The 11,747-nt window shown below is 36.6% G+C and overlaps 1 protein-coding gene across 1 annotated transcript; it reads right to left on the reverse strand.

Annotated features, from left to right (window-relative positions):
* Positions 1-5,014: 5,014 nt before the first annotated feature.
* On the reverse strand, positions 5,015-9,053 carry LOC131166455 (protein CURVATURE THYLAKOID 1A, chloroplastic). The gene is made up of 5 exons (XM_058125045.1): positions 8,699-9,053; positions 6,138-6,238; positions 5,891-5,998; positions 5,720-5,791; positions 5,015-5,224 (listed from the first exon to the last, which is right to left on the reverse strand). The coding sequence occupies exons 1-5, from the start codon at positions 8,868-8,870 to the stop codon at positions 5,159-5,161; spliced, it is 519 nt and encodes a 172-aa protein (XP_057981028.1). The 5' UTR covers positions 8,871-9,053; the 3' UTR covers positions 5,015-5,158.
* Between the last annotated feature and the right edge of the window lie 2,694 nt (positions 9,054-11,747).

Consider the following 11,747-nt stretch of genomic DNA (forward strand, 5'->3'; position numbering starts at 1 on the left):
CCCCTCGGGTAAATTTTCAGCATTTATTTCTATTCAAAAATAAAATTATATATATTTTTAACACAAAAATTGTGTGGCATGAGTTTATTTCTACGTTACATTTTTTATGAAAATATGAGTAAAGATGAGATTTTCACAATATTATTTTAAATTGCTTAAATTATAATAAGATGATTTTAAAACCCCTTATGGCAACGAAAGTTCAAAGTTACAGATGCTCGGTACCGCAGCTTAAAGTTTATACGGATCAGAGTGCACCCACACTGTTTACAGAGTGGTTATTTATGTTAGTGGATTTCTCTTGAGTGCATACCTGGTTCCGGACCAGGACTTAATAAGGAAAATCTCACTTAAAGTTTATGTACGTTGATTTAGTTTGGTTGGCCAGCCAGCTAAGTCCAGTCTTCGGACCGCACAACCCAGTCATGGGGTTAAACATGATTTACGACAAACAAGCCTAAGAATGATTTTTATAATATATGTTTATACATAGTTAATTACGTGTACAAAGTTACTGATAATTTGAAGGAAAAGTGTAAGTTTACATGAAAAGGATCATTCTAGTGCTTAAATGACGATCTAAAGAAAACGTATAAGGAAAAGTATATGTATATTTATCATTAAATATTTATATAGTTTTAAAATTAAAAGTTTAATTTAACAGTTATAGTATATGATTAAAAATTTTTTTATAGTTGATGGTAAAAGTTTTATGCAGAAATTTTTAAATTTATATTTATTCTAGAGACAGTTTTGAAGTTATAATATTAAATATTATTTTAAGAAATTTTTAAAAAAAACTCATTTTGGCCATACACTAATAATAATCTTATTTACTTACTGAGCGTCGTCTCACTCCAATCATATTTTTATTTCAGATAACTCTAAAGAGCATGTTAGAAATCAAGCTTAGCAAGCATGCGGGTGGAGATAGAAAAATAAAGATTTGTTTAGAAATATTAGTATGTTGTCAGATATTTATACTTGTATAATTTTTCTTCTTTGAAATAAATGATTGTAATATGGATAATTAGTGCTCTGGTATAATAAAAATTGAGTTTATTTGCTTCCGCTGTAAATCAATAGTAAAAAGTTAATATCCCAGACCCCTTGGGGTTGGGGTGTTACAAACCTCAACAAACCATTCCAACATATCTGCTATAGTTCGATCAAATCTAGTTCTATAAGCTATAGCAATGTGAATCACCCGCTCCTTTGTGTCATTCTTTCGAACACTTGGTGTAACGCCTCGAACCCGCCATGTGGGGCCCGAGGTGCTACTTTAGTAACATCTGTATTCCTGATACCTTGTTCATAAAATAAAAGCAGCGGATATAAATAATACATTATCCAAAACATTACCAGAGTTCTAAACTAATATTATACATAGGGGTTTCTAGATACCCATAACGCCAACTAGAACTGAAGATACACTATCTCAGTCCATACAACTATATTACATATCCGAAGACTTACGACATAACTTACATACAACATAGTTCTTACAGACACTCGGAAAAAACTAGCTACCGCTTTGCCCCAGAGCTTGCTAAACTCGATATCGAGATGGTCCTGAAAAATGATATGTATATTAGGGTGAGATATTTCTCAGTAAGGCAGATTTAATTAATATCAGTGTGTGGTCAGCATGAGTTTTGGTGTATATAGAAAACATCCCATTCTCCATTTAACCAAAAATAGCATTTATATATTATACTCACCCTGCACAGTTGAAAATACCCTTTTTCATTTTCACAGTATAAACCGGTTCAATAAATAATAACACCATTTAGATAAATTAACATATATGTTGAAAAGACACTCCCTGAGACTAAACGACATGCTTAACCCCCATAACAGGTTGTGCAGCTTGAAGGCTGGACTTAGCCCTGGGGATCAACCCAGACAAAGTCAAAGTATCCATCTGCTAATACACCTGCAGGCATCTGCAACACATTTGCAGGTTCGATTGTCTTACTACTTCCTGGTCCAAACCCTAGCGAAGGTACCACCTTTACGTAGGCTAATCAGCTGAAACCACCTTACACCTTTCAGTACAGTGTGGGCGCACATGACCAAATAATAATTTTCTAGCAACAGTATCGTGCTCACAATACAACTGGTCCTCGAGGTTCTTAAATCATATCAAGCAATTTAAATTGTAAACTATAGTATAAATTTCATTTCGTATAAAATCTTCCATTTCATAAAACCTGGCCCCCATCCGTTAAATAAACCTGGCTCTCAGCCGTCATATACAACCTGGCCCATGGCCATTAAATAAAACCTGACTCACAGCTGTTAAATAAACTCGGCCCTTGACCGTTAAATAAAATTCAGCTCACAGCTGTTAAATAAAACCCAGCCCTCGGCCGTTAAATAAAACCCGGTATTTCGTAAAGGCAGTTCTAGTATTTTCACAAACAATTCAGTATTTCACAACCATACCCAAAATTTGGTTATACACTAAACCTTACAAATTATTCACCTGCCACACAATTTCAGTATTTTGAACATAGCCATTTAAACAATCAGGAAAACACAGTTTGAAGTTCGTAAGATAAAACTCAGTTCTCCACCATTCGTTTTATTCAAAATACCATATCATATATCCTAAATTTATAAAGCCCACTTTGAATGGTCGGTTTTCAAAATAACCCTTGAAATCATATATATATATATATATATATATATATATATATATATATATATATAATATAATATAGTAGTTTAATCGGTTCAACTTTAATAAGAACCTGACTTAACTTAATCCCTTTACTTGTTTACCGAGAGAGAGTTCCTACGACGCTCCTAAAGCCCAACCCACGCCGACACGGGCTCCAAAACTTTGAAAACACATTTCCCCAGTTCAAACAATTCAACCCCAGAATAATAATCATTAAACATCCCTAGACCCATACACCCCATTTAATCAATTAACTGCTAAATAAATAACTCATTTCTACATTTACCTCAACTTTGCGGTGATGCTTGGAAAACCCCAAAACACGATTTCGTTTCGATTAACTTATAAAGATTTGCCCCTAGAACTTCATGGTGACTTCCGATCATTGACTTGGGCGACGTATGACGAGAAATCGTAAAGAGAAGGGCAAGGTTCGCAGGTTTAAAGAGAGAGAGAGAGAGAGAGAGAGAGAGAGAGAGAGAGAGAGAGAGAGAGAGAGAGAGAGAGAGAGAGAGAGAGAGAGAGAGAGAGAGAGAGATTTTGTTTTTCTTAATCAACAAGTAATTTAAGGCCTATTTATAGGCCACTGACTCAGTCGACTTAGTCGATGAAATGGAGCATTTGTCGATGAGTTGCAGAAGAACATTCGTCAACGAAAGAAAGGGTTCGTCGATGAACCTTAAGCCTGAAATTTCCTGACTTTCAGGATTTCTTCATCGACGACACCTAAACTTCGTCGACGAGACATAGAAGGGCTCTCGTCAATGAAAATAGGGGATTCGTCGACGAGTCTTACTGCTTTGCCCTTTTTAAATTTCTCTTTCTTCTTTTCTTATTTATTTCCTTTTATTTTCTGGGTTCAGGTTTCTACAATCTTCCCCCCTTATAAAAATTTCATTCTCAAAATTTGCTAACTATTACTGATAACATCCTTAATTCACAATCCATCTCTACAGAAGAGTCGGTAGCCACCACATAGTGGCCCCGTCTCAAGTTTATTAAATACTCTCACTTGTGGCGAAGGAATACCATGGTTACACAATGCCTTGGGAGATTACAATATCAAACAAAACTCTCCCAAAGATAATTCATATACGAAACCGTAAATAACTGACAAAACTACACAACCTACCTTATCCAACCTGCAAACAAAATCAACACTTACCTGTGCCGCCGTACTGAATTGTCTAATGCTGAGTCTCTCTGAAAAGTTGTGGGTACTTCTAGCGTATTTTTGGTTCTAATTCCCAAGAAGCCTCGTATTTCTGGTTTTAATTCTCAAGAAGCCTCTTTTACTACGTGATTCTATCACAACACTTTCACCAATAGTATGTCCTTAGTACGCAGTTCCTATATTTTTCGGTCCAAAATCTGAACTATATTAAGGACATTGTCGAAGATTGCAAGATTGAAAGTCAAGTTGTAACATATGGGATTTAAGTTTTTAATATTGGCTAAATATTCAGGATTAAGCATTTAGGAAAGCCAAATAATTTAGCTTTGGCGTTGGTGTCATTTTACCTATCTTTTCAAAATTAAGCATTTAGGAAAGTGAACCAAATAATTTAGTTTTGGCGTTGGTGTCATTTTATCTTTCTTTTCCTCATCTTTAATTGCCTCTCTCTCTCTCTCTCTCTCTCTCTCTCTCTCTCACACACACACACACACACACACACACATCTATTTTTCTAGTCACTGCTCTCCCTTCCCACCCCACTCTTTTCTACAATTTCCATTATTCTATGATTTCACACTCCCTTTTCCAACCTATGTTTGGAACCCCTCACTTCAGTAGGAATCTTGCATTTCTAAAAGGGATAACTTGAGTTCTCACACCATTTCCACATTAAAAATATTCTCAATTTTCACTCTACAAAACTGAAAATAATAATGTAATTACTCGATATTAATCTATGTTAATCCTATCTTAATATGATTATGCTTATTTTGAAAAGATATTTATAATATATTTGCTAAAAGATCATTGTTCTTAGAAACAGTCGTGTAGATACTTGACATTGAAGATCATGTTGTTCTTAGCAGTGATTTAAAAAAAAAAATCATATGGTATGATATAGATAGAACAATCTTTGTCAACATTAAAAAAAGAAAAAAAAAAAAAAACTTAATAAGATTAGTGTCAAATGATAATGTAACATCATCTCCAACATGTGCATTTCATTACCTACACACCCTATTGCTTTGGCCACAGGACAATTGATGCCAACTTAACAACACGCTGCCATTTGTTTTGAGCATTAACATCTTATTTTCAATTTCAATGACAGAAGTGGCCTTCACAATATTTTATCTGTCCTGAGCAAGACGTAAATAAAAATCGCCAAATCTTATTCCGCAGATGAGCTTGGGAAATACAATTCTACAAGAACACTATAACACAGCAGAACTCTACATTATGGAATTCAAAAACAGACATACAAAGAACTAGAGTAGGCACCCAATCATGTGGGTCTACTCTGTTCCAGCAATCTTCTTCTTTAGTGCTTCAATGTCCGTAGCTAATTCTTTTCTGCTCGACTGAGAACAAAATGTCATTTGTTACAAGCATTTATATGGTCAGTAACAAAAGCAATATGGTCACAAGCTTATATAGCAACTTAGGGAAAAAATATACTTTTAACACAATATTATACTAGCTTAGGAAGAAGAAGAAATTATTGGAAAGATGCTTCTGTTGTCAGTTGAGTTGAATTTTACACGAGACATAAGCTTGTGGGAAATTTTTGGACGTCTGCTAAACCTGAGTTTAATGCTGAAATCAAGGTTGAAGCTTTGAGATAGGGGGCATAGCACATGAGACATACTACAAAAGTCAATTCAAATTTCTAAAAGCGAAATTTTAGAGTGTGTAGGGAAATTGGAAATTGTAAAAATCATATGCCAAGCTAAATGAGAAGCTCATGTGAAACATTCATAAGGGTTACCAGTCTAATGACTAAACATATGTGCTATAAAATGATAATCCTTTTAGTCCAAGTGACACATAAATTTAAAGAATGTCATGATCTTTACCTTGAACAAAAGGTACCGGTACACAAACCAGCCTGTATATCCAAGTCCTACCAACTCCATGATCTTCGGAAGCTGGTAAAAATGGGGATGCAAAGAAAAAATGATGAGAATAATACGTTTAACCCAACTTCAAAAATTGACGTAGGCATTTCATCAAATCAAAGAACATACCAATGGGACAGAATTGATGGCACCAACAACAATTGAAGATAGCCAAACTGCAACTATTGCCCCACCTCCATAAAGAATTACTGTAGACTTATTTTCAACTGCATCCCACTATTGATGGTAACATAATGTATGGTATGTATTAGAAAGAAATGGAAACATGGAGCACAAACACATTCAGAAAACACATTGCAGAAGAGAAATGACAAGCACTGGTTTTAATGCAACCTATATCAGCTTTGTTTCTAACCTTCCCCTTCAAGTCTTCAAATAACTCTCCAGCATCAACAGCACCAGATGTTTCTTCTGAGGAAGTTGCTCTAACCAGGAGCAATGAAAACCTGCGAGGCTCTGGTCCACAGAGAACAGGAAAATCATAAGTGAACTTTTGCAATAAGATGGAGATAATTATGATTCCAATTTCATGTAAGTTCATTTTTTTTCATGATAAATATAACTTGAATTGGCATCCTTTGAAGCAACTCCTAATTTATAACAGCGATCCAATCACAACAGCGACATCGTATGCTTGACATGCATGAGATCTCCCTTCAATCCAAGTGTATCAATTGGTTATTACAAGATTGATCAACTTTTTATGAATATAGGAAACTTGAATTTCCAGCCACATGTAATAAAGTATGATGCACTTGAGAGTTAAATTGGTGACAGAACCCACCTGATCCTCACTGATTGTCCAAGCACATCTAAAACAAAAATAATTTAAGAGAGGTAGGGTTAATAGGAGGCACATGAAGGAATTTTTGTGTAGCCTTTTCAAACTCAATAGCTTATCTTTATCAAATGTAAGTCAAGTAGAATCCATTTGACGGTGTCCCAAATTTTTCTTCCCCAATTAAAGACAGAAATTTTACAACATCATTCTTTCATATCTTAAAATACATTGGCATTCTCACAATGATTCGTTGCCCAAGTATGCTAGCTTTAAGAACTTCATTTTTATGCATATTGATGTCCATATCCTTCATGAGTACAAACAGTGAAAATAAAGCCACCATATCACCAAATAAAGCGTTGCAAGATCCAAGTGCATGGTGTTACTGTCACCCCACACTTCTTTTTATCCACATTAGAACTACTTGACACCTAGATTCACCATAATTTACATGATATCATTCTAAGTAACAATGATTCACAGCAACAAACTAATTCAGAAAATTTTCCACCACATTTGACACATGTTTGAATGACATTAAAGTGATGCTCCTAAAGATCCGTTTTTCTGCAGATTCAAACTCCACTCCATATAAATATAGGAGTACATATTCCTTAAGCAGCATGCAACATAGTATACACAGCTAAATCTTTTAGGGGATCTATTCCTGAAGTAACACATTTCATCATCATGGACATCAGCCACCAGATTCTCCCTTTCACAATAGCTAAAATTTTGCACTATAATTCCTTCCTGCTAACATCCATAAACACAATGCCATTACCAATTCACCTCACATGCTTGATCCTAGATGCAAAAGGCTGATTTAGCCTCAAAAGAGATTCGGGGTAGAACATGCAGAACCAAAATTTTTGTAGATTGCCAAAGAAGGAATTCTCCTAAAAGCTCATGTTGTTAGATGAAGCCCCAAGAACGATTTTGCACAAGCCCATTGGACTTGAAGTGTGGAGAAACCACAACCACCATGCCTTATACCGAAATTTTAATTAAATAAGAAGAATGACGGGGGTTAGGATAGAACTCTAGACCTTTGCCCAAAGAGACCCAATTCATCTAAAAACTGAAGATGTTAATTGTAATGCTTTCTGATTATCTCTAACAGAGAAAACACTCCAAATGTGGTTTATAAATAAGCACATGCATAGTCTCCAAAGATGCTACAAATATTTAGGTAACAATAAAATTGGCAATCTGGAGCTTCCAGCCCTTTCCCACCTTCCAATTCCCCAGAGGTTCTCAGTTATGAAGTTAGACAAGTAAAACAGGAGGCATTTCTATACCTAGAAAACCATTGAGGCCACGGAGCTTATTTATACTGACAAGGGATAGAAGCATGGCAATATTCACAGCTTGCCAGGAGAACCACAACCAGAGAGGGAACAGGGCAGTACTAAAATTAATATGACTTCTGACAATTCATCTGTCTTTATGTAATTTTTCTTGCCCATGTATTTTTATTTTCATTTTCATGTATATTTATAGTCTGCATTCTTAATAGTTTATGTCTTAAAAAAAGATAATAATAATAATAATAATAATAATAGTGCAAACTATGCTGCATACAAGCCATTTAGGATTGATGTTTCTCCATAACTAATATAGAACTGTTTTTTGTTTAAGTAAGTTGTTTTTAATTTTGTTTTCTTGAAAAGTTGCTACTGACCCAGGAACAAACAGTAGCTTGCTGCTGCATTTGTTTAGACTGATTAATTCATATCCATCACATCAACTCAAAATCAAATTGTTGCTTTCAAGCATTATATGTTCCACAAATCAGCAAAAGTACATAGAAAACAACCTTAATTACGAAGCCACAGTTTAAAATGAAAATTGCCCATATCCCACCACCAGGGGGGAAAAATAATCAATAAAACAAAGGAAACCATGAATCAAAGCACACAGCTAGGCTCCGTCGAACTTGGGACTAGAATTCAGAAAAATGCAAATAAACAAAACAAAAAGGGTATCATCCAGTGTCAATTCGGGAAAACCTTCTCGCTTTCATTAACGAAGAGGAGGCATTTGAAACACAAAAAGGCACAAATTAACCATTGTTGAGCAAAAAAGTTGTGCCTTTGAGGATGAGGCAGCGCATTAACTAATTGGGGAAATACCTGAAATGGGTGCGACAGAAGAGGGACGGGAAGAGGTGGCGCAGAAGCGAGGAGGCGGAGGAGGAAGGGACGGGAAGGCGGCGCAGCGGGTGGCGGAGGGGACACGCGGGGTCAACAGAGTGGCCGCCGCCATGGAAGTGGGTGGTGCAGCCGCCGCATAAGCAGTTGCCATGGATGGCCTCACAGACAATTCCTCCCTACTCTACCCCTTTACTCTCTCTCTCTCTCTCTCTCTCTCTCTCTCTCTCTCTCTCTCTCTGTATCAATCTGCGATGCAAATGTGAAATGGGTGTTGTGAGGGGAGGCGTTGACAAGGAGAGGAAAGGGTTTTGGTTCATTCATTGTTACTCTATCCGAAGGATTTTTATTATTATTATTATTAATGGGAAAATTTTCAAATTCAGACAGTGACACGTGGATAGATTGAGGTTCCTGATTGGCTGATTTCCTATCTTTATATCCACGTTTCATGGATTATGCATACAACCTCCTACCCTCCCACATGCACACTACTTTAGACTATATATATATATATATACCCTCCCACATGCACACTACTTTAGACTATACATATATATATATATATAACAAAGGGACAACACAATATTTTAAAAGATAAAAATATATTATTCCAAAATAAGGAGACTAAAATACAGGGAAAAAAAAAATCTAAAATAAGCTACCCTCATTGGTCATTGAATTTGAGAATCGAGGCATTTTAAAATGGTGTGATATTGAATATTATAAATGCTTGAGTTGGAATGTGGTAATTATCTTAGTTTATGGAATAATGTGCAATTAGCATTTAATGTGAGAAGGTTTTAGGAATAATATCATTTTATACCGAAATATTATTAGTATCGTGAATCTAAAACAACTTAATGAAAAATTAAAATAACCCTAAGCTTCGTGAGCTCGGGTGCTGGGCTTTAGGCGCTACATTAAATCTTTGAGCCCATACAGACAGGTCCAACCTGAGCCTTTGGTTGGGCCACAAGGGTCCTAAATTGGGCCAAGCCTAACACTTGGCCCACATCCACCCACCTGAGGGCCCAAGCCCTATTTAAACCACTTCCTATTTTTTTCACCTGTTCCAGAAAATTCAAGTCACCTGTTCAATTATTTGTCGATTTAAGAATAAATTTTTTCTAGAAAAAAATATTTATATAAAATGTAAAATAAAAATTTAAAAATAATAGTAAAAGAACACCAAGGAACAGCTCAAAAGACCCTCCTTTTTTGGGTGGAAGTTTGACAAGGCTACCCATTTCAACTTTCACACAAACACACAACACAGACAAAAGCCAGAGCATCCAATTGACCCTTTCTTAATTTTTAATGTCCCATTCTTAAAATTTCCATCAATCTCCCCGACCGACCCCTTTTCAAACTCCATTTGCCTTCTAATTTCCTGGCATGCCAAGAAAATCACTGCATGCCAACAAATTAATATGAGCTGTGATCTTCATCGGCACCCCATGCATTAATTTGAAAGGTTAATCACGACGAGTCCATAATTTTCATTTGCAGTGGGCTCTCATTGGATTGTTTGGCGCGCCAGAAAATTTTCAAGCAGGAGATCGCAGCTTCGATTAATCCAATCTTTCATATTGCAAAAGAAAGCAACCCTTTGTGCAGGGATCCATGCAGAGATGATTCTGAAAAATTTGAATCTAGAAGAGCTCTGATGCCGTTGCCTTTTCATCATCTTTCAAGTTTCAAACGACGTCGACCAATTCCTTCCAAGCATCCTGGCATGAAAGGGGCGAAAGCTTTTTGGTTCATCTTTCTGTTAATGCAGGCATTGTCATTCTCTGCTGAAGGCTCAGACACCTTTAATCCTGATTCTTTGCATTCGTTTCTCCATCACTATGCTTCTAATTCATTAGCGAAACATCGCAGAGGTGCTCTGTCCCTCCCTGCTAATTTTTCCGGCATGGATGTTTCGGTTGTTCGGATCCGAAGCGGGACTTTCTGGGCAAGAGGAACAAATTTCAGCTCCATCAATATCCCACCAAGGATCATACCAATGCCATTTGTGAAGATACTAGATATAGTCTATGAAAACTTAGGCAACTGGTCTTCTCATTACTACAAAGTGCCCAGTTTTTCTCTTATTACTCCAGTGATCGGCTTTGCAGCCTATAATTCTTCAAATTCGGGCCCAACACACAACAAGAAGCTTGAGCTCAGCTTCATGGGAGACCCCATTTCAGTACGCTTTCCTCCATCACCGGCACTGGACAATAAGAATGTGACTATGAAATGTGTCAAGTTTGGCAACCATGGATCGATTAAGTTCTTCAACATGACGACTCCAAACACATGTTATGCCAAGGGTCAGGGTCATTTTGCCGTTGTCATTCCTTCACCAGTACCTGAGAAGAAAGAGAGGGTGTGGAAATGGTGGGTGATAGGTTTGGGAGGAGGCTTTGTCGGATTTGGGTTGATGAGTTTGGTAGGGATGATGGTTTTTAAGGTGGTGAGGAAGAGGAAGATCGCAGAAATGGAGAGAGGGGCTGAACAGGGTGTGACTCTCGATACAATTTGGATTGGGAGAAGCAAAATGCCTTCTGCAACAGTGATTAGAACCCAACCAGCCCTTGAAAATGGAGATTTTCTCTAGGCAGATTTCATTTCTTTGTGTATTTTTACTCTTTTTTTTTCCCTTCTTTTTTCTGCTTCCCACTTTGCCAAATTGAATATACCATTTTTTTTTTCAGATTCAGAATACAAAGATTGTATGAGCATATGCAGCAGCAATTAGATTGAGAGGTTGGTCTATTACCACCCTTTACTGTTTTTCCACTTTCATTGGATTCATTTAATGGCAAGATTTGAATGAACATAGATCATTCAGTTGTTTAGTGGAGTATGTGCTCTCACTCTCTGATCTCTCTCTCTCTCCCTCTCTTTTTCTTTTTTTGTTTGCTTTGGGTCATGTTGAATGAGAGAAGGTATCACTGTTGAGGCCTGCAAAAGGGGAAACATCAGGGCAAGGCTGCAACCAAAAAGCCAACAAAGGGATTCATTTGTCAAGTCATGGAGA

This window comes from Malania oleifera, chromosome 10 (genome assembly GCF_029873635.1).
Source record: "Malania oleifera isolate guangnan ecotype guangnan chromosome 10, ASM2987363v1, whole genome shotgun sequence".
NCBI lineage: Eukaryota > Viridiplantae > Streptophyta > Magnoliopsida > Santalales > Ximeniaceae > Malania > Malania oleifera.